At 41.6% G+C, this 24,214-nt stretch overlaps 1 protein-coding gene across 4 annotated transcripts in view; it reads right to left on the reverse strand.

Moving 5' to 3' along the window:
* Positions 1 to 471: 471 nt before the first annotated feature.
* NHEJ1 (non-homologous end joining factor 1) overlaps positions 472 to 24,214 on the reverse strand; it is an 83,650-nt gene continuing 59,907 nt past the window's right edge. For 3 of the 4 annotated variants that reach the window (XM_063112984.1, XM_063112979.1, XM_063112991.1), the window contains exons 6-8: positions 2,290 to 2,407; positions 1,587 to 1,705; positions 472 to 979 (exon numbers count right to left, since the gene is read on the reverse strand). In XM_063112984.1, coding sequence (XP_062969054.1) covers positions 905 to 979; positions 1,587 to 1,705; positions 2,290 to 2,407 — 312 coding nt within the window. In that variant the 3' untranslated portion in view covers positions 472 to 904. The remainder of the gene's footprint in view (positions 980 to 1,586; positions 1,706 to 2,289; positions 2,408 to 24,214) is intronic. The other variant, XM_063112997.1, reaches the window with a different exon arrangement.

Genomic DNA, 24,214 nt, shown 5'->3' on the forward strand with positions numbered 1-24,214 from the left:
CTAGCTCTATACCCAATTCTGTTGTCCAGGGAACTCCTGTGCTCATTTCCTGTTCCCTGTCATCCTTTCCTAGTTATTCTAGTTACTATGTTATTTGAAGTGGAGTGGAGAATGAGAAAGTAAAATTCCTCTTTCTCCCACCCCACTGGAAAACAGCCTTGGCCCTACTGCTCGGAGTTCTTTGTAATTTCAATCCCACACTGTGGTTTAACCTGTTGTCTAGGCCTTGGAAACAAGACAGAAAAACACATCCAAGTTTGACAAAGGAGAGCAGCAGCCATCTCTCTGCCTTGTGCCCACCATGGAGAGGGTTCTTGAGATCAAAGTTTCCAAATGGAGGCTTAGCTCAGGCCACAGCAGAGAAGGACTGGGCTGAGGGTACAGACTTCATCCAGAGACAATAATGGAGCAGGGCCCAGTGAAGTGAGGTGGGTTATGAGTTCCACAGAATAAGTAATTTCAAAAGCAGGGGAGTATGAGTGCTTTTTATTCCATGCTACAGGGAGAAGGGGATCTCTGAGGAGCATTTGGGACTGGCAAGGGACTCTTGAAAAAGCTAGACAAGGCTCCCTGAGCATATGTGACTTTTTGCTGACTTGCCCTACATAACTAAAATCCATGGTAGGGTCCTGGGTCTGGAGAACCTCCACCAAAAAGAGAGGAAGGTATGGGATTCCCAGAGACTGGCTTCCACTTGAATAGGGAAAGGCCAATGCCCCGTGAGTTGGAGCCAAGTTTCCCTTGGTTAAGTCCCCATTCAGGTGGCCTGTCAACATGAACTTCAGTTCTCTTGCCCTTACAGTGGGCCTCTGTATAAATTGGTTTCAAAGATACTGCTGCCATCCAAGCCCCTTACAAGGTGATGCATGGAAGCTATTCTCCAGTCCATCTGTAGCAGCCAAGGTTAACTGAAGAGCCCCCTTGGCTTCTTCCTCTTGACCTTTGACAGCTGAGGTCTCTGCATAGGTCCTGAAGTACCCTATAGAAAAAGAAACCCAAATTAATAGGGGTTTTAAAATAGTTCCACTTAAATTAGTAAAGGGACTTTCTTCCTCTCATGGCTCCTTGGTTAGTACGAGGAATTTTTGAAGTGTCTTACATAAGTGTTTTAAAGACTATGTCAGGCAGTAAATGTGATATAAGACTCTACGCAGGAGATGCATACATTCCTTCACCCCCAAAGAACAGGCTCACAGACTATCACTGGAAGTGGGTTAAGGTCAAAAAGAAATCAAGGCTCATCATTCGGTACAAGAACTGCAGGGGGAAGACAGCAAGGGATATGAAAGACCATAGCTCTCCATCTAGACATCCACAATTTGTAAGCCTGGTCACAAATATCCCTCCATATTGGTGAAGCAGTGTCAACTAGGCGGCAATTCCAATGACCACTGGCTTGGGAGCTGTAGGTGCCAACTCCAACTCTCAGAACACCATCCATGGGCTGGCTGGTTTTCTCAGTTGGTTAGCTTGTGGTGCTGACAACACCAAGATCCAGGGTTCGATCCTTGCACCAACCAGCAGCCAAAAAAAACCAACAAAAACCAAAAAGGAACACCATCTAGGAAGCACTGTTCATGACTCACTGTGGGCTCTTTCTCAGACACTGAGAGGGCTGGTGCTGAGGAGATCAGCTGTTCTGGCTGGTTCAGAAATTGGCTATCAGTTCCTTGTGGGGAAGCACTGCTTGAGGTCTGAGGATCTCCTGAAATCAGAAAGATCAGGAGAAGACAGTAATAAATGCCTTCTTCTTACCAGGAAGACATTAGCATTTACCAAGCACTCTGATGAAAGCCAGGGTTTGGCACTAATACATAAACAGACAGAAGTAGGCACAAATCCAACTTCTAGCTCACTTTCAGAAAGCCCTGCTTCTACTGTGAAGATTCCCCAGACCTACTTTCAGCAGGTAGGATAAGAGTTTCCTTGACTCAAAATATACAACTGTTCCTGTACACATTCCCTGACATGTCTCAGGCAGGGAGATTAATCTTCCTCCTGGTTTTCTCATTAACCCTCCTAGGCACCTAGACCAGTGCGGTCTAATAGAACATTTTGCAATGATGGAAATGTTCTGTATCTGCACTGTCCAACCTGGTAGCCACTACCACATGTGGCCACTGAGCACTTGAAATGTGGCTACTGCAAATGAGGAAATAAATTTTTTATTTAATTTTTATTCGTTTAGATTTAAATAGTCAAACATGGCTAGAGCTATTATATTAAACAGCACACACCTAGGCCTTAACTCTAACCTCACACAGACCAGGTACTTGTGGAGCTACTCACCGGTGCCTTGATGCTTCTGTCCCACTTGGACCTCTTGTTTGGTGACTGCCATATACAGACTCTGCAGATTCATGACAAAGGGCCTTCCATCACTAACAATACATGCCTCTGGTAGTTTCTATAGAGGAGAGGAGATGCTGTCATTGGTTACACTGTATGACCTGAGAAAAGGAATCTGATACCCCACTGGCAGAACTGGCATCAACCCCAAATGAACTGACATAAAGTAGTTAGATCCAATATAGGACATCCATATATAAGCCTGCTTGGACCAATATAAAGACTTCTTGAGAGGTCTTCTCCCCTGAAAGGCAACTTCAAATGTATATCTTTTTTTTTTTTTTTTTTTTTCTGTCTTTTTCGTGACAAGCACTCAGCCAGTGAGTGCACCGGCCATTCCTATATAGGATCCGAACCCGCGGCGGGAGCGTCGCTGCGCTCCCAGCGCCGCACTCTCCCGAGTACGCCACGGGCTCGGCCCCAAATGTATATCTTTATTTTCCCCAATCCTTAGGCCTATTATGTCTTCCCATGAATGTCCCATAGGTATTTAGGCTCTTTCTTCCAAAGGCATAACCTTTTAGAGGGCTGTTTTAGGAAATTGTCTTCCCTAAATTGTTCCTGAGCTATACAGATTACTAGTTTAATTAAATTCACCTCTAAACTTCCACACTAAGTGAGAAAAGGATGAAATTCAGGATAGGGGTAGAGAGCAAAATGGGAATGGCAGACTGAAAGATAAGAAAAAATTATGGAGCTGTGATGCTTAGTCAGAGGAGACAGGAGAAAGAAAGCTGACAAAGCTTTTGAGCCTACCTGCCATTTTATATTGTCCACTGCAGTCCCACTGTGCTTTACCATAATCCATACACTCTCAATGGGGGTGATACTCCCCCAAGGGGGTAAAAAATCACATGAAAAAACTTATTCTTTTAAAGCATAAGCCACAGATATACATATAGTATATAAACAGATTTTTGGTATATCTGTGGCATTAAAGTTTCCTGAGAGGGCGTGATTAGGAAAAAATGTCTTAAAAGGTCCCTTAGGGAGGTGATAATGAAAAAAAGGTTGAGAAACACTGCTACAATTACATTATATTTATCTGTTTCCTTCACTACGATATGAATGGTGGATTTTTATCCACAGTGAAATGCTTTGCCTAGTTATAGTTTCATATACTTGGCTGAGCTGAGTTGAAGTAATGGCTGAACACTGAACAAAGCACAATAAAAATAAGATGAAAGAGTATGGTATACAGTGGTTCCAAACCTGGCTGCACTTCAGAATCTTGCAAAAATCCCAGAACTACTTCATCTGTCTTTATGCATGCAAATCATATGGTTCCCAGCCAAGTCAGCAGGTTCCCAGCAATGCCATCAGCTCACATGGGAACCAACCCAAGAATCCTGGATTGGCCCATATCTCATGTCAAGGGCACCTTTTCTGTGCTGTAAGGGCATTGATTTCTGAAAACCCCTGTGGGAGAAGAATGAAAGAGAGAAAGTGTGAGACTCAGCAAAGTAGGTGCTGAACCACAGTCAAGAATATACAGTTATCCTTCCCTGAGTGTGGTGGTGGCTAAAAAACTTTTTGATCTCCAGGAAATGTAACATACATTTCTACTCTGACCCTACCCCTACAAAGACTGTATCAGGCTTGGACTTTTCACTGGAAACCACAGACAATGAATCAGGAGGCTTGAGTCCAAACTTTGCCTCTAGCCAGTAATTACACTAGGAGTACAACAACCCTCTTCAGCAGCATTCCCTGAGGAATGAACTGGAACAAGGAAGGCAAACTATCAGACCACACCACCTCTACCCTACCTCACAGTCCTTCCTAGGTTCAGCTCTCTAACCCCCAAGCCACCCCCTCCAAAAGAATGTCCTCTACTCTATGGCCAGGGTGTGCTGACAGTGGAGGGGCAAACAGCTGCTCTCCTTCCTTATATCTCAAGTCTCTAAGACCTCGTTTCATATTGCTCAAGAAATGAGCCTCTCTGAGGGGCATTCATACATGGTTTGATAGGCTCTGTGCTGTCTCTACAAATGGATGAGGCAAAATCCAAGCAGTCCAGGGCCGTTTCCTCCTGCTCTTTCTATGGAACTAACAGACTCATATATTTTCCAGGGTGAACTTTACCCACCTCATGTATTCAACCTCAAAATGAAGTACCAGAAAAGAAATGCCATTAAAGCCAGTGCTGCCCGGGACCTAAATCCAAATCTACAAGCTAATCTTAGTCCTTCCTCTATCCTTTCCCTTCTTAGGGAGATCTGGTTCTGCAGTTGCTGCCAAAGGTTATTCTACCTGAGTATCTATTCTCAGAAAAGTCCTAGGAACAGAATATTGCCATATTTGCTGAGTACTTACTATATGCTAGGCACTGAAGTACTTTAAATGTATCAACTCATTTTTGTCTTATTTACTACCACTTGCCTGGTATGTGGAACAACCCTTAGCCCATGGTAGGGGCTCAATAACTAACTGTGAACGAATGAACATGGTAGGCACAAGTATGACTCCATTTGACTGAGGTAGACACAGCTTGTAAGTGCTGGAGTGAGATTAGAATCCAGGCAGTCTAGCTTTAGGGCCTATGCATATAATCACTACCCTATTTACTTCTCTGAACAGCCAAATTTTAGTCAAAAGGGCAATCCAGCCTCTCCCAGGATCACAACTCACAATCCCTCACATCACAGATTATCTTCCATCTAGCTGATGAACAGCTCCCTAAGGTGACAAGAAAAAAGTGAGCAGATAAAAAGGAGGCAGCTGGTCTAGACAGGAACTCTTAGGGTCTGAAATGCCATACCCTTAATCCCATTCTAGCCATTACTGATTCCTTGGGCATAGTTCTTAGAATATGCTAGGGAAGACACGTGGAGAGGCCTGAGCTTGGGAAAGAGAACAGTAGCTCCCTGGGCAGAACAATGGTAGGGGCTAGCTGGGGCAGGCGGCAGAGATCAAAGGAAGAATGCTGGAGTCAGGACTACACAAAGCAAACAGTGCCCCCTGCTACAAGTACGACTGAGCCAGGAGCATAGTGTACCAGCCATATAGTGGGTCACTGCCCAGAGTGGGGAGGGGAAAAAGAGTCGGGTCAGCCAACGTATAATGCATAACTGCTGTGTAACAGCCTACTGCATAACAGCCATCTGATTAACCCAGAATCAATTTTAGTCAGCAAAAAAAGCTATTGAGATTTACTGTGTGCTAATCCCAGGCACTACAGGAGTGGGGCAGGGGAAATGGATATAGCAATCCTCCTCTCCTCACAACAGGTCTCAGTTAATGCAGGTTAACCATCTCTCTAATCTGAAAATCTGAAATCTGAAATGGTCCAAGTCCCAAAATTTTCGAGCACCAGCATGACTCAAAGGAAATGCTCATTGGAGCATTCTGGACTTTGGATTTTCTGATTAGGAACGCTCAGTTGGTAGGTATTCTGCAAATATTCCAAAATTCATAAAAGTCCAAAATCTGAAACACTTTTGGTCCCAAGCATTTCGGATAAGGGATACTCAACCTATGCAAAGATAAATAAGTCAGAGTTCCTGCCTCAAAAAGCTTATATTCACATGAGAGAGTAAGGAGATACATGAAGGTACTTTGAAAAGTCTATGGAGGGGCCGGCCCGTGGCTCACTTGGGAGAGTGTGGTGCTGATAACACTAAGGCTACAGGTACGGATCCCTATATAGGGATGGCCAGTTAGCTCAATTGGAAGAATGTGGTGCTGGCAACACCAAGTCAAGGGTTAAGATCCCCTTACCGGTCATTTTTTTAAAAAAAGAAACGTCTGTGGAAAAAGAGTTAAAAGATAATATGAATCTCTCCATGAACTTTTTGAAGTACCCTCGTATGTTGTTTTGTTCGTTTTGCTTTTCAAGATATTTGCTAAGACAGAGCTATAAACAAAGGGTGATGGGAACGCAGAGAAGAAGAAAGGGACAAATTCTAATCAAGAGTCCTGCAAAAACCTTCAGAGGTGGTGACATCAAGGTAGGCATTGCAAAGTTAGACTCTGAAAGTGGAGGAAGAAAGTGAGACACAAAGGTGTGAAAAGACAGGATGTGTGGATGTATCTCATGAGAAATGAGACTAGAAGGTTAAATTCACATCCATTAGACTGCAAAGGACTTTGTTTTCTGAATTAAGGTTATACCCATGGGAATTTCCTTTCGTTTCACAAAGTGACTTTCTCTACTATACAACTGTTTGCCGAAGTTTCCTTGGCTCGAAACTAATATCGATACAATGATGAGGAATCAGAAGCTTCCTCTAGGTTTTCCTTGTTAGGCTCTCTGTTACATTTACTTAAACCCTTTTAGTACTTCTTCCTTACTTCCTTCTAGTACTGTGACTTTTCAATAGCCACAAGAGCTATTTTACTCTTGCATCTCCAATTCACTAGGACTCTGGCTCCTGCTATACAGCTATATCAGAAGCTTTAAGAAAACCAAAGCTATAGAAGTCTTACTTTATCTCCTCTTCTTGTTCCTATTGCAGCCATCTTCGTTCCTAGGGCCCAAACTCCCCTCTTTAGCAGTAACCCCCATCTTCGGCAAGTCTAAAATATACTCCCAGTGCTCCAGAAATTCTAAGACTCCCTCAGGATTTGTTGGAGATATCTTACTTGCCACTTGTAACCAGAAATAAGTGGTCTGCCTCTCCTCCCCATCTCTCCTTTTCTCTGAGACTGTTTCAGAAAAGAAACCTTTAGATTCCTGCATAAGCCCTATAAATATGGGCCCACAGAGTTTGATGATACAGATTTAACAAAGAGAAGAAAAAAGGAAAACAAGCTAACTGGAGCTCTCCAGCATCAGCCTTTAAGCAGGTCTTTGGCTCTGGCACCAGCCCCCAAAGCTGGCACAGCCCCAAGGTCCTGGTACTGACTGTCCCAATATCACAACTGCCAGGGCATGGCCTCCAACATGTGACTTCCCTAAGGATAAGAATCCCTCTCCTCCCTTTTGGAATGTGGTAAACTCTGCTGGTCTGGATACAAACTTCCTTTCCTAGGGAGCCCAAGTCTCAGTTTGGGAATCATGGTAATGTTCATCATTAGCTTCTCTTAGGGATAAGAGCACATTAGAAAACTCTTCTAAGGCTTCAAATTGCCAAAGTGTTTGCCAAAATAAATAGGACGGTGCAAGAAAAATGATTTAGGAAGAGGATTCTAATGAGAAAGACTCTTCAAGAAACATAACTCCCTTTCCGCCAATCCATTCATATTTTACAAATATCTACTGACCATCTACTACGGTGTTCAAGATTATTTAGATGCTGGGTATATAGTGTAAAAATAAAAGAGATAAAAATCCCTGCTCTCTTGAAGTTTATATCCTAAAGTGGAGATCAACATCATATAGCTAATTAAAACTTACATTTTGTCAAATGGTGATAGTACTATGGAGAAAAATAAATTGGCAAAGGTATTATGGAATGGGGACAGGAACGTGTTGTAATTTTAAATAGAGGTCAAAAAAGGCTTCACTGAGAGGATAACATTTCAAAAAGACCTAAATGGAAGTGACAGAATGATCCATGCGGCTATCTGGGTCAAGTGACCAGATTCTCAGTTTGCCTCGGATGGTCCCAGTGTATGCTTATTGTCCCAATTTAATTGTTTTATTTATTTATTTATTTATTTAAAAAAGATGACCAGTAAGGGGATCTTAACTCTTGACTTGATGTTGTCAGCACCACACTCTCCCAAGTGAGCTAACTGGCCATCCCTGTATGGGATCCGAACCCGTGGCCTCGGTGTTATCAGCAACACACTCTCCCAAGTGAGCCACGGGCCGGCCCCCCAATTTAATTATTAATAGGGCTCCCTTCCCCTCTTATGAATGTCTCAATTTGAACAATAAATTAGATGGTTACCCTAAACAAGAGGAAGAGCATGGCAGGTATGTGGATATGTATCTATGTGTTTTATTTGAAATCTTGAGGTAATGTAGTGTACTATTTTTAATCTTTAAGATGGGAAGCCATAGAGCTATGAGCAGAGGAATGAAAGGATCTGGTTTACAGTTTCAAAGGATCACTTTGAGTGTAAAAGGGCAAGAGAAGAAGCAGTCTGACCTGTTAGGAGGCTGCCACAATAACCAGGTAAGTGACGGTGCTAGCTTAGACCAGAGTGTAGCAGTGGAGGTGGTGAGAAATGATGAGATTCTGGATGTATTTGAAGATATGGCCAACATAGCTCCAAGCTGAAAGATTGGGTGTAGGATGTGAGAGGAGTCAAGAATGACTCCACTACAGGACATGAGGTAGATGTTACAGAGGGATGATCCAGAAAGCTAAAATGAAATCCCTAAAACAAAGATAATCTGAAATGGCTCCTGTGTCTGCAACACAGATCTAGCTTCAGTACTAAAAGGGTAAGAATCAGAAAGAAAGGTGAACCAATGCCCAAAGAAAGCATCAACGTTTAAAAAGAGAAAGCCGGAAGTGGCTCTCACTCAAAGAAGAAGAAGACTATCTAGAGATTAGGAAAGAAATTCTTAGGGGGAAAAAAAAAAAGTAGAAACAAGCTTTAAGTTTTGGCTTTAGAGTCTCAAAGACTTGGATTTGTACCTGAGGTCTTCTGTTTGCTAGCTGTGATACTTTGGCCAAGTTATTATACTTAATCCATGTGCTATAGTGAGAGAGAGAGAGGGAAGAGAGGGGAGGAAAGGGGAAAAGAGGGGGGAGAGGAAGTGGGGAAGAGATATTGAGAGTCAGGGGAGGGGGGCACTGAGACTAACAACATCTACATCATGGAGTTTGTGAAAAGATTAAATGAGAGAGTAGAGTAAGGACCCAAGAAATGTTTGTCCCTTCCACTGAGATTTTTTCTTGCCTGGCCCTACTTCAGTGCCAAGTAGGCTCAAGAAATGCCCTAAAGATAAAGTACATAGGGAAACCAGGGTCTGATCCAACTATTAACTTTTCTCCACCAATATTCCAAAGCATATGATCAATTGAGTGACTAGTCGAGGCCCAGATCAGGGAGACATAGTCATGGAAACCTGGCTAGGAACCTGTGGGTAGCTGACTGTCAACCTTTGCCACGCTGGCCTACTCAGTTTCTGTAAAGACCAAGGCAGCATGGCTTTGTATTAGAAGGTCCCGGGTTTAAACCTTGGCTTTGCCAGGTACCAGCTATGTTACTAACCTCTTTTAGCCTCTGTTCCCTCAACAGAAAAATAAGGAGACCAGTACCTACTTTTATGAGACTGATGGAAGGGTAGAATGAGATAGTATTTGTAAAGGGTGCCTGCTCAGTATGCATTACGTCTCTACCTCCTCAAAACAGCTCTTGTTGCTTCTCAAAGATCTCCTTTATTCCTCCATTTCTTTAGGACCTACCCAAGAGGCCAAGGTTTCACCTTCATTCTCTTCACTCTCTATTTGGGGGTGGGGGGAGGAAGGAGAGGTATAACATTGGAGAGTGAATCTACTACTTTTCCAGAAGCACACAAAGCACAGCTTGCTTCCCACAAAATTTTAGCAAAAGTATTCTGTATAGCATAGCCCAATTTACCCAACAGTGCTTCAACCAAGAACCCTTCCTCACCACCATTTCCTGCTTCCTAATGTGGCTTGTGCAAAAAGTTCTGTATACCATTTCCATTTTTAAGTAATATAGACTCAAAAAGGGCTATTTGGAAAACATATAAACATGACCTGCAGATACGTCATCCAAATAGTCAACAGTCAAATAGTTTTTGATGGGATTAATCTCAGTTTCCTCACAGTCTAAGAGAAAAAACAAAACAAAACATTAACAGAAGAGAGAAAGGAGATATGGTGCTGATGTACAGATTTTTAAAAGATGACCATTTCACTCTCCTTTCTCCTCACTTTGAATTTTCCACAGCAGTTCATTTGGATGAACAGCTTCTGAGTTTCAGGGAAGATCCAATGCTGAGAGGTCCCTCTGTTTTATCCCTCACAGAATACCCCTCATCAGTTCACTGATCAGAAACCTTGGTGATCTGAGAGAGAACACAGTACCCAAAGTACACAAGGCATGCTGCCCTTGAGGTCTGTGTGTGAACTCAACAAGCCAGCTGACACTGCTCCTGTGTTTGGTCTGATTTAGCTTTGTTTGTGTCTGTGCCTGTGACAAGGCCCTTCCTGACCATCCTGCCCCATGCTGTTGACCTCACCAGGCTATAGATTAGCCTCGGGCTCCGGAGCATCCACTCAATACTTGGACAAGGAAAAAGAATTCAGAGAGGCCTGGGTTTAATCTTGTGTTTAGGGACCTTGTAAATTAATCAAATTATAGCCCCCCCCTCCCACCTTCCCCCTTTCAAAACAAGGTGGGAGAACGGATGCATGCGTACACTCACATGCAAGTGTGCACATATGCAATATAGTCACGTTCCTAAAGAACTTTCTTTGTGGCCTCCCTTCAAAATGGGATAATTTCACTGCCTCACTCTCTCTCTTGATGCTGGAAATACAATGGAGTTAAGATAGGTGCAGAGTTCAAACAGTATGAGACAAAGTCAGGTACTATTTTCATTATTCAGATTTTTCTGGTTCAGCTTGAGGCCTAGCTAGCTTCCTAGACTGCAGTCAGAAGAGGAGGGAGATGGGAAAAAAGATAATAAAGGGAGGTCCAAACAGAAAGTTTGAATAATATTAGTAAAATTAACTAACTTTTAAAAATGCTTTCTATGTGCTAGGTACTAAGGCTAAGCACTTTAACACATTATCTCAGTTACCCACAGTAACCCTATCAGCTAGGCACTAAAGTCATTCTCATTTCATATATGAGAAAACAAAGGCTCAAAGAGGTTAAGTAACTTGACCAAGTTCACAGCAGAGTGGGGAAGCTGAACTCTAGAACCTACATTTGAACCACCACACATAATGCCTCTTAGAATCACCCAATGACATATCCGTTCCTCCCTCCTACCCCCGATCCCTGTAAGGAGGTTGGTCCCTGTTCTGAGGTCTAGTGCTTAAAAGCTAGCTCTCATCTCCTTTCTTAAATCTCCAAATAGCTCAAGAGGCTGATAGTGGAAAACGATAAAATGTCCTCAGAGAAGGAAAGCCTTACTTAACCCCTTGAGTGTCCTCCAAGTGTACTGGAAAATCAGAAAAATGAATCTCTGGCATGGGGAGGCTCTAGACTCTGAATCTCCTTTTAAAATAAGTACAGCCCCTAAGAGGCATAGCAGGAAGGCCCCTCAGCTCTGCCCCAAAAGAAAAATAATGGTAAAGGGAGTGGAAGTGGAGGTGGGGGCAGGGGTAGCTGCTCTCATAAGAGCCCTTTGTGGTGGCTGCCTCTGAAAGGAGGTTTTGCTAGACAAGGTGGAACTTCTCAAGGTGACAAGCAAATGGTACAGACTGAGCTGTGACCCTCTGCTTGCTCCATAACCACCCCCTCCCCTTTGGAGGGCCAGAGCCTAAACTGTCCCCAGAGCCCCACCCAGCCCCAGCACAAACCATGGCTTTCTAGTCTGGAGAGCAACTAACAAGCAGCAAAGGGGCTCGGGGGACGAAAGTGGTTTCCTGGGGGGAACGAATCCTCAGAGCCCCTCGGAAAGTGCAGCAGCAACTCTCATTCCTTCTCCAGGAAGAACAAGCAGCTCCTGTCAGCTCTGGCTCACGGAGGGGGCTCCGACCAGTCTAGCAGGGGGACAACCAGTCTGAACATTAGTTCAGCACCTCTCAAATTCAGCCACTTCAATATGGAAATGAAACAAGTGGTAGAAATCAGAAAGAAGAAAGCATCAGGTTTAATAACAAAAAGAAAACCACAGCAATAAGGGAGTTACTCTGACTCTGAAAGCTCTTGATCCCTGCCCTGTGCCACTAGCACTGTGCCAGAGGGCAGAGTACATTTTTTTCTTGTTTTAGTGGAGAAGAGAGGACACTCAGCTGGATCTGTAGGACACAGAGGTGATTTACAGGACCCGGTAGTATTCTCTGTAGGACCTCTTCCACCAAAGGGATTCTCTTTCACTCCAGATTATATGCCTGACAGCTGGGAACACAGCCCATGGTGGCGGCTTTTTCATGGGCTCCCTACCCCCACCCAGCCTGCTACCTGCTCTCTGTAGAGTGACACAGTGTCGTCTCCGCCCTGAGAAATCTTACTCTACAGGGTGACACATCACTTTCCCATACACACACGCACATTTGCGATAAGGGCCTGATCTTCACCACCTTGGGTAGGTAAAGATTTCTTAATAGGACACAAACCATAAAGTAAAAGATTGATAAATTGGACTACATTAAAATTAGGAACTTCTGTTCATCGAAAGACACAATTAAGAGAGCAAAAAAGCAAGCTATAGTATGGGAGAAAATATTTGCAATACATATAACAAACAAAGGACTCATTTCCAAAACATATGAAAAACTCTTAAAAATCAGTAAGAAAAAGACAGCCCAATAGAAAACGGACAAAAGGCTTAGTCATATCTAAATGAGCAATAATTGCATGAAAATGTACAGAACTTCATTAGTCATCAGGGGAAGTAAAACCACAATAACATATCGCTACAGTCACCATGATGGCTAAAAGGATCAATATCAAATATTGGCAAAGATGTGGCATAACCAGAACTATGATATACTGCTAGTGTGAGTATAAATCAATATAGTCACTTTGGGAAAACTTTGGCACTATCTACTAAATCTAAACATATCATACCTATGACCTAGCCATTCCACTTCTATGTATATATCCAACACGAATGGATAAGTTGTAGTAAAGTTTTACAGTGAAATATACAGAAATGAAAATTAACAAAATACTGCTACATGCAGCGACATGGATGAATTTCATAAATATTCTGTAGAATGAAAGAAGTCAGACACAAAAGAGTGTATAACAGATAATTCATTTATATGAAGTTCAAAAACAAGCAAAATTAATGATCATATTAGAATTCAAGGCAGTGGTCGCCCTTTGGTGGTAGTAGGTACCAGGAAGGAACAGACGGTACTTGAGAGTACTGGAAATTTTCTAGTTCTTGCTTGGGGTGCTGGTTACACAGCTATGTTCATTTTGTAATAAGTCTTCCAGCTGTACATTTATGATATGGGTACTTTTCTATATATATCTTATACTTTGATTTTTAAAGTTTATTAATAAAAGATAAATCACTATGGAAAACAGTTAAGCAGTTCTTCAAACAATTAAAAACAGAGTTACTATACAACCCAGCAAGTCTACTCCTAGGTATATTTACTCAAGAAAAATGAAAACATAAATTCACACAAAAATATATAAAATATTCATAGCAGCATTATTCATAACAGCCAAAAAGTGGAGACAATTCAAATGTCCATCAACAGATGAATGGATAAACAAAATGTGGTATATCCATACGATGGCATATTGTTCTGCCATAAAAAGAAATGAAGCATTGATACTTGCTTCGATAAATGAACCTTGAAAACATAATGTTTAAAAGAAGCCAGACACAAAACACCACATATTGTATGACTCGATTTGCATGAAATATACCGAATAGGCAAATCCATGGAGAGAGAAAGTAGATTAGTGATTTCCAGGGACTGGGGGAAGGGATGAATGGAGAATGATTACAAATAGGTACAGGGTTTCTTTTTGGGGTAATAAAAATGTTCTGGGATTAAACAGTGGTTATGGTTGAACAACCCTATGAATACACTAAGACCCCTGAATTGTATACTTTTGGTGTACATTTTTCAGTAAATTTTATAGTATGTGGATTATAGCTCAATTTTTTTAAAGGAGAAGAAAAAAGATAAAGTCTCTACTTTCCCATTCTCCTTTGACTATTTTCTACTCTGTTTCCTCTTTTAGGAATAGACTATCGGGCTCTCCACAGTCCTGGACAACTTTCAAAGGACTTTAACACAGTCAATGGAGCAGATACCTGCCCAGTGAGTGAGTGACTGCAGTTACCATGGAATGATGAAAGACCACAGAATCTAGAGTCAGACAGACCTAGTTTTGAAAATAAGTCCATCACTAACATATTTGTTTTACGATCTTGGCAGAATGACTTAATTTCTTCGAGCCTCAATTTTCTCACTATAAAATGAGTAAAATAATTCCTATCAATGAGGGTTGTTGCAAGGCTTATTAAATAAGATAATGTACGTAACAGATTAATTCTGCTCCCTTGAGAATTACAAGCAATCTCAGCTACTTGAAGGCAACCAGGAAAAGCACTTTCTTTCAGTAAAACAGTGTGGGCTCTGTAATTAAATTGCTTACACTCAAATCCCAGGTCCATTACTTCATCTTTCTAAGCCTTAGTTTCTCCAACTGTTTAATGGGAATAATAGAGTTATTATGAGGATTAAATGGCAATATGCATGTAAAGTGCTCAGTATAGTGCCTGGCACATAGGAAATGCTCAATAAATATTAACTGTTATTATTAATTCAATCATTGCATAAAATTTTGGAGTATGCCAGGTAGTATGCTGTGTCCTAAGGATAAGACATGGTTCACTGCCCTCAAGGAGCTCATAGTCTGCTTGGGGAGCTAGACATATAAACAAGTATTTATTCTTCATGGCCAGCCACACACTGGAGCCTTTGATTCCCAGTCAATAGCACTAAGTCTAAGGCATTATAAAACAAAGCTGGATATGTAAAGAACGGTGTGGGTTGGGGGCAGCAGTAAACAGACTCACCATGAATCAACAGTAGACCCTTCTTTTTCAACAAATAGCCTACAAAGATCTAGATAAATAGGCAGGTAGATTTCCTCCTCAGCATTACTACTAACTGGTCAGGGGCTTACAGGCATCTCCCATACATCTGTCTCCCCTACTCTTCAAGTGACTGCTTTCTTCTCATCTTTTAGGTCTCAGTCTAAATGTCACTTTTTCTGGAACCCTGACCATATTGATGTTGGAGGTAGGGTCCAGGTGGCCCCAAAATCGGCCTCAACCCACCCTGTCCTCTTACCAGGTTCTGGACTCTGCCACAGGAAAGAATTCCAGGGCAGAGTCACATTAGAAAGTGAGAACAAGTTTAATATAGTGAATAACAGATACAGATTTCCAGAGAAAGAGCAGCATAACTCCAGAGACTGAGCAGGGCCCACCTCAAGTTTAACATAAAAATGAGAAATACAAACCTTAAAGCTCAGTACAGAATGCAGGCTGGCTCAATAGAATGAGCAGAGGCTGCTGCAAGTAAGTTTGATACAAGGTAAAGTATACACACCTCAGCCAGCAAACCGCAGGTTGCCTCCAGGAGAGTGAGCAACAACCCTGCCTTCTGCTGGGATTTGGCTTTTATAGTTCTTTATCTAATGAATATTCAGTTAAGAGGGTGGTTCCCAGTTATGTAACATTTAGTCTTGCACATGCTCATTTGGTCTCTTCCTGGAGCATGTTCATTGGTCAGACCTATCACATGCACCAGGCATATTCAAGAATATTCTGTGCTCTCTAGCACCTCTAGTGGAAGATCATTCAACCACCAGGGTTACATAACCCTTCTCTACTGAGCATGTCCAGCCACTTGATTTGCACAAGCCAGCCCCTTGTGGTCTCATTTTCCCCATGTTGGTGCTGAAAATAGGTCCAACTGGCAACAGTAACTTTCCTCTAGGGGAGAGCCAAAAGGAGGGGCCTGAAACCTTGGGGAATTGCTTCTTACCCAGAGGCTTGTCCTGTAACCCAAGCCCAGGGAAACTGAGCACCTCCTATATCAATATCATCTAAAGTATGTGCTCTTACAGCATTCTATTCTTTTCCCTCAAAACAACAGTTATAATTTTCTATTATCTATTTGTTTACTCATTTCCTATCTTCCACATTAGGTTGCAAGCTCCTAAAGTTCAGGGATTATTTATCCAGCAAACATATACTATGTGCCAGGCACCAAAGTATGTGCTAGGAATTCAGTTTGGCTGTAGAAATGTGGCCACTGCCCTCATGGAGCTTACAGTCTATTTTTGTGGAAAAGCTTTGGGATAGGAGTTTATTGCAATCCTGGCTGAGGACCCTGTCCTGACTAACTCAGTCAGATGTGTGCCCTTGGCTGCCAATCTGTCACTGAGTCCAAAAAGCAAGAAGCTAGAACTCTAGAGACTTCTCAGTTCTTCCTTCTGCAGTCCTAGACGCCAATGCTCACAGCCCAGTGGAGTTTAAGATGGGGCAAACAACACAACCTCAGAGCCATTTTGCAAATTATTTTCTTATGAAGCTATTTATATCAGCATTCTAAGAGCAATCATGGTCGGTATCAGGCAAGGGACATATTGGCTGGTGCAGAGGGTGGGGCAGGGGTTGGGAGTAGAAAGGTAAGAGTCTCCCTAAGTCTTGCAGAAATGAAATAACTGAACCTGGAAGTGCTGAGCCCTCAGCACCTTCCAAATTCAATGCCCTGAGATTCTCAGCTGGCTGATTCCCATCGTGTGAGCTTCTCTACCATTGAGTCTGGTATCATCCTAAAGGCTGCTTTCTACTAAGCTAGCGTGAGGTCTAGGGATGCTGAATTAGACTTTAGTAAATATATTCTGCTGCAAACTCTCTGGGGATAGACCAAGGAAACAGTTTTCCAGGACTGGGAGATAATAAAATTGAAAGGATTATTGAAAAAGCTGCTTGAAATTCTTTATTAAATGAGCAAGGGTATGTGTATGTATGAATGTGTGTGTGTGTGTAAAATTAATGAATAAATACTTGCTTAACAGTAGGAGACAATGTCCTAAAAACAGAATCAAGGACAAAGTGTCATGCCACAGAAACAAGTACATTTATTCACTCAAGAATCACTTACTTGGTACCTTCTCTGAGCCAGATTGTTCTAGGTTACAAAGAAATAAGTGAATGATTGTGAATAAGTGAATCTTGATTCAGCATGATACATCCAGTTCTATGATACAGGTCTATGCACAGTCTGCTTTGAGAGAAGAGCAGAAAGCAGAGGGGACTTTTCATTCTTGTCAGGGATTTTCTAACCCTGCCCCCTAATTCCCTCCTCTTAACCTGTACTAGGAATGAACAGAAGCAATGCCATTGGAGTGGATCTGGAGGATGAGGCTTGAGTAATGGTACATCCAACAAATCAGAACAGAATATTGAGTTGAAAGTAGAATGGAAATCCACAGGAACCAGCCAACCAACAGTCCTAGTCCAAATTACTGCTCCTAAGGATCTATCAGAATTAATGATACAACTGTAGGAAAGCTGGCAAGGAGAAACAGAATCATGTGGGGAATGATATTTTGCTGCTAAATCTGTATGAGATTGTCCCAGAAAAGTCAGATTTTTAGGAAATCAAATTCCTAACTAGGAATTCTCCAGGTTAGAAGAATTTATGTCCTCAGCATTAATCTCCCTTGCCTCTCTTTGAGCATCATATGTTTAATAGCGTGTTGTTCTCCCGGTGTAAGGACTTTGCATCTTCTAGATAAATATTCTGAGCCTATCCATGACAGATTTATCATGAAACAACATATAATTTGGACAAAATGGGTGTAGAAGTGTAGAAGCTCTTCTAGGATCCAAAGATCCTGGGGGAAAATATGTATGTTTTCATTCGACCTCAAAACTTTGCTATTCTAATCCCTAACCGTGTTTTCTTACCATACTAATATGCTACTTAGTACCATCAGTAGGGTTCATTCTGGACTCATATTGACCTATCCACACTCTATTACCTGGTTCCTTTGATGACCAATAGCACATATTTTCCAAATGGATGGTACAACGTGACTATGGAAGAAACCTGCTCTCTATATCAAATAGAAATGACTACAAAGTGAACTAAGGCGGCCAGCTTAGTTTCACTTCCTTCTTCAGAAATATGTCCTATTTACCCATAGCCCTACCCCACCTTGAAAGGGCAACATGAAGGGGAGCAAATCTGTACTATGTGAGGCTGATGTCCTGGTCTCAGCTAATTAGATCAAGGGTAGACATCTGATCAAAGTGAATTCTCTCCATCAGATATGTGCCAAAAGCCACAGAGCATAGATGCTTAACCTTTTTTTGTGTGTGCCATGGACTCTTCTGGAAGTCTGGGGACTCTATTTAAATGCATAAAATAAAACACATAGAATTACAAAGGAAATCAATTAATTGAAATACTGTTACTCAAATATCAAAAACAAATTTGTAATATTATAACATATGTGCTTCTTTATAAACACTAAATTACAAGATCTAGCAGTGCATTTAAAAACTAACATGATGGGCCGGCCCGTGGCTCACTCGGCAGAGTGCAGTGCTGATAACACCAAGGCCACGGGTTCGGATCCCATATAGGGATGGCTGGTTCGCTCACTAGGTGAGCGTAGTGCTGACAACACCAAGCCAAGGGTTAAGATCCCCTTACCGGTCATCTTAAAAAAAAAAAAAAAAAACCTAACATGATTTCAAGTAGTAATGAGTGTAAACTACATTTCGAGATATCTGTAGCAAGTATAAACTGATATGAAAATATCTGTGATTTCTACTGGTGACAAAGTCACCGATCCTACTAAAATACACAGTAGCTTTTAACTTACATTATAATTAGAGGAAATGCCAACTTTAAGTTACAGATTAATGAAAATAAAGATGTAACTACCCCCCAATTCAATTCATGAAACCCTGAACGCTAAGCATGAAATCCCAAGAGATCTATGAGCCCCAGGGCAAAAACCCCTGAAGTAAAGATTCTCCTTGGCTAACAGTGGAGGCTTGATTAGAAAGACCACATAGAGCCAATTCAGAGTTGGCAACAAGGCAAGCCAAAGCTACATGTCAGTCAATGATTTGTCCAAGTAGAAACAAACTGGCTGTGAAGGGCAGAGATAAGAGACCTTGAGATCCCAGAGAAAGAAGCTGCCTTTCTAGTTCCTGTGAGGCATGGGTCAATTTCCTAAAATTATGTATAGTACTAAGACATCTCGCTGTGCCTTTTCAGTAGATCTCCTTTTTACTTAAGCTAATCAAGGTTATTTTCTTCCTTACAATTAATTGTTGAAATAATATTTTAAACAAATGTGCTCATTGAAACATATTTATAATATACTATGTATATTTGTGTAAACATCCTATCAGATTATAAATTCCTTAATATTTCAGAGTATGTATATTCTCAATTGTTTAAAGCCTGTAGCTGCTGATTTCCAATGAACCTGCTGTAGAAGATACTAATAATGTCAAATACGTCAGAGGAGGAGGGAAAGCTGCCTTTCTTCTCTATGTGGCTATACCTGGCAGGCCGGGCAGTTTATCTATGGATAGATATTGAGCTCATATGAACCAGACAAAATGGAGCGAGATGAAGAGTCAATGAAGAAGTCACAGTACTATCTGAATCACTGTAGATTGTTAGGGTTAGGGAAGGCAATGGCAAGAGTGAAATATAAATGACCAGAGGAAGAAACCAAAGCTGTCAGAGGTCCTCTTGGGATATGCGTCTTAAATAGATTTTCTATTTCACTGATGGGATGAAAACAGGAGTATAAACTGTGCCCTGAACAGCTTTCTTGTTACAAAAGTAACACAAGACGGTCAATACCTAAACTCCCACTGGACAGATATAGACCTGGGGCCCCTTCTGTGGAGAAGGGAATAGAATGACCCTTAAGGCTTCTCCAGCTGCTCTTCCCACTGTTTTTAACCCCACCAAGGGCAAGCAGGAAAGGAAAAGTTAGGGCACAAGAGACTGAATACGACTGTTAATAAATGTTTAAAAATGAAGTCAGTGGTGGGTATATGGTGTTTATTTCATTATTCTTTATACCTTATATGTCATATATTTTCTTTTGTATGTGTTAAGTATTTTATAGTAAAAAAATATTTTAAAAGACATAGTGAAAACCAAGTCAAATCAAACATCCAAATGAAAAACTGAAAATTATTTAATACAACATCAGCAGTGACTACCGAAGTCCAAGCATGGAAAGTCTGTTGAGGGACACACTCTCCAGATTTGTACTAGTGTACAGTCCCACTGGATTCCAAGTTTAAAAATGGGCAAGGATTCAGAGTCTGAGCAAAAAGAAAATCTGGGTACAAAGTCACTTTCCAGAAAATCAAGAAGACTGGCAGTTGCAGATTAGGAAGCTGAAGAGATAGAAGGCCAAGTGCTAGGCCTGAAGTTCTCTAACACCAATTTAACTCAAAATACTCATTCTCAACAGAGTACCTGCCTAAACCACGGCTAGGGTGGTGATGGAGGGATCTGACCTAAAATTGTTCAGTGATGCCTCTAAAATCCAGTGCCCACAGAAAATTAAGCAGGTCTAACTAAGCATTAGAGAGATCCCAGAAAAAGACGGAGTATAGGGGGAAAATAAGTGGAGGTTAAAAGATATACTTCAATTCAGACCTTGACTCAGAACAGGCAGTGGTACTACTGGGGAGTAGTAGGTAGGTGCTGGGAGAAGGGAGCTAGAGAAAAAGAGAAGTGCGCATTTGCAGAGGAGTCAAGGCAGGCCTGAAAAGGAGGAAATTTTCCTAAATGTACGTGATCAGGATTGACGCTAAGAGCTACTTCCTAAGATTTCTAGTTCCTCAGTTCAGAATTTCTGCATCCTTTGTCCTTGCTTCTGGCTGCAGTCCAGGTACTCTAAAATGCCCAGATCATTTCTAGGTACAGTACATCTCACATTCTTTTGGATCTAGGTTTCACTGAGGAGGAGTGAATGCCCTGGTTACTGAATTTAGCATTTCCTAACTGATAAACTCTCCACTTCCTTGCAAGAAGCCATAAGCTTGTGGGTGTAAGATTCCCACTGAGTTTGCTAACCCCCTATCCTCAGGCTCACTTAGGAGGCAAGAACAGGCAGCCCTGACACCAGACTGACCCTAGGCACTGAACAGCTATTCTAGGGTTCATCTCCAGGTGAGGGGATGAAGGAAGGACCAAATCTAGGCTCTGGTTACAGGGCATCTTGAACACCTGCTGATAATAAAACATTATCTGTCAAGGCCTTGGCTCTCCAACCCACCAAAACAGAGGAAGAGAGCAAGAGAGGAATTTTATTCCCTCTGATTCCCACCCCAGGGAATAACAACCCCCCACTCCACCCCAAAGGCCACTAGCTAGAGCACAAGAGCACCTAAGGGAAGATCTAAAGAAAAGGCCGACCAAGGGATGTGAGAGACTACATCAGTCCCCTCCCAGAAAGAGAAAGTGGACAGTGGATATGGAAGAAAGGTTAAGGAAAATCTTGGCCAAATCAGCTTTCTTCCTTTTCCGCGTCCATTGAGCCTCACTACCGAAGAGGCTTTTGTAAGATCTATAGGAGAATAAAGCAGGGAAGAGAATGGAAATAAAAGCCTACCATGATAAAAAGAAACCAATGCAGTGTGTAGAGTTCTAGCCCTACATGCCAGCTCTCCAGTTTTGAGGGGTACATCTTTTACTGAGAGATGATCAATTATTTGGTTACCAGTAGTCCTGATTGTTAAAAGATCTCACCACCAGATTTTAGCATGTGTTTCTAGATGACATACAGTTAAGCATCCCAAATTCAAAATCTGAAACGCTCTAAAATCAGAAACATTTTGAGCATTGACATGACACTCAAGGGAAACACTTATTGGAGTATTTCGGATTCAGATTTTCAGATTAGGGATGCCCAACTGGTAAGTATAGCACAAATATTTCAAAATTTGAAAAAATTCGAAATCTGAAGCACATCTGGTCCCAAGTATTTTTGGACAAAGGATACAGAACCTGTAGTACAATGCTTTACACCTAATGGCCACTTAATAACTGTCTCCTCCCTACCTTAGTCCCCATACAATCTAAAACTTAGTTTAGTACTCCTTAGCCTCTGCCTACTCTTTGTACCTAGGCCTGACCTGATTCAAGAAAACCCTTACAATAGGGATGAAAGCTAAAGGCCAATGGGGATAGCACCATCTATAGTAGGGATTTCTCAATCAAATTCTTAATAGCCTAGATATAGTTGAGAGGGGAGGGATATGGGCACTATTATAAATGCAATCAGAGAGCTAAGAGACAGTTTCAAGTTTTCAGTCATCTGTGCTCTGTAATCATGCCTAAAACGAGAAGAGTATTAATTCAACAGATATTTCTAGATAGCCTACTATGTTCCAGGTACTGTTCTTGGCTACTGAGACATGAAAGTGAACAAACATACAAAATTCCCTGCCCTTGTGAAGCTTACATTTTAGTGGTGGAAGGATATCAATATTAAATAGTATGTTAGGGGATGCTAAATGCCATGGAAAAAAAGAAAAATAAGAGTAGGGTAAGAGATTGGGAATGTAGGGACAGAAGGGTGGGTTGCAATTTTAAACAGGGTAGGCTTTGATGAGACGACTTTGAGCCAAATTTGAAGGAGGTGAGGGAGCTAGCCTATGGATATCTGGAGGATAAGTGTTGGAAGCAGAGGAACTAACTAGTTCAAAGGCCTAAGGCAGGAGGAGTGTGCCCAGCATATTAAAAGAATAATATGGCCAATGTGGCTAGAGCAAAGTGAGGAAGAAAAAGATTGTAGGAGATGAGGTCAGAGAGGTTAGGGGGGATGGGTAATATAGGGCCTTGTATGTCACTGTAAGGACTGCTTTTACTTGGAGTAAAATGGAATCCATTAAAGGGTTTTGAGCAAACAAATGGCATGAACTGACTTAGAACTTTAAAGGATTGTCAGCTTCCAGGTTGAGAAGAACTATAGGAGAGCAAGGTTGGAAGCCTAGAAACCAGTTAGGAGGATACTGAGGTTGTCTAAGCAATACATGATGGTGGCTCAGATAAAGGTGTTACAAGCAGAGGTAGGTTCTATAACTATTTTGAAAGAAGAGCCAACAGAATTTCCTGATAGGTTGGATGTCGGGTATGTGAGAAAGACAAAAGTCAAACATGATTCCAAGATTTTTAATCTGAGCAAGTGGAAGAATGATGTTACCATCAGCTGAGGAGAAGGTCATGGGAGGAGCAGGCTTGGGGGGCGGGAGTGGGAGAGGGAAGAAAACAGGAGTTCACTATGAATATGTTGAGTCTGACGTGTCTATTAGACATCCAAGTGGAAATGTTAAATAAGCAGTTGGATACACAAGTCTGGGGTTTGGGAGACAGAATTGGGCTACAGATATAGACATAAAAATGGTATTTAAAGCCATGAGACTGAGTGCAATCACCAACAGAGCAAATGTAAGTAGAGAACAGAAGAGAGCAGCCAAGGACTGAGCCCTGGAGGCGGTACAGAAAAGAAGGAATCAGCAAAGAAGACTGTGAAGAGGTAACTGATGAAGCAGAACATAAAGCCAGGAATGAGCATAGCTCTGGAAGTCAAAAGAAGTAAGTGTGTTAGGAAGGACTGGGTGACCAACTGTATCAAATGCTGCTTGTAGACCAAATAAGATGACAAATGAGAACTATTTATTGGATTTTGCAATGAGAAAGTCAGTAGTGACATTTTCAAGAGCAATTTCAGTGGAGTGATGAGAGCAAAAAAAGAAAAAGAAAAAACCCCACTGACATGGTATTAAGAGAGAACTGGAAGAGAACACAGTAAAAATAGATAACTCTTGTAAGGAGTTTTGCAGCAAAGAGGAGCAAAGAAGTAGGTGGCAACTGGTGGGCAAAGTTGGGCATCAAAAAAGGAATTTTTAAGATGGAAAAATAATAGCACATTTGTATGCTAACATGATAAACACATAGAAAACAAAAAGTTAAGGAGAGGAGAATTACTGGAGCCACTTCCTTAACAGGTGAGATGGAATCTAATGCACAAATGGAGGGACAGCCTTTAGACAGGGACATGGCTAATTCATCTATGCAAAGAGGTAGAAAGGCAGTATCTAAGGGAACTAGAAGAAAGTAGAACTTACTAGTAGTGTTTAAGTCTGTGGAAGTTTATTTCTCACTGATTATTCTTTTTTTTGTCTGGCAAAATGGAAATCAAGGCTAAGGTGATGGGAGACTGAGGAAAGAGAAGTAGGTGTGAAATAGTCATCTAGAATGAAGGGAGAGTGAAG

Source organism: Cynocephalus volans, chromosome 1 (assembly GCF_027409185.1).
Source record: "Cynocephalus volans isolate mCynVol1 chromosome 1, mCynVol1.pri, whole genome shotgun sequence".
Taxonomy (NCBI): domain Eukaryota; kingdom Metazoa; phylum Chordata; class Mammalia; order Dermoptera; family Cynocephalidae; genus Cynocephalus; species Cynocephalus volans.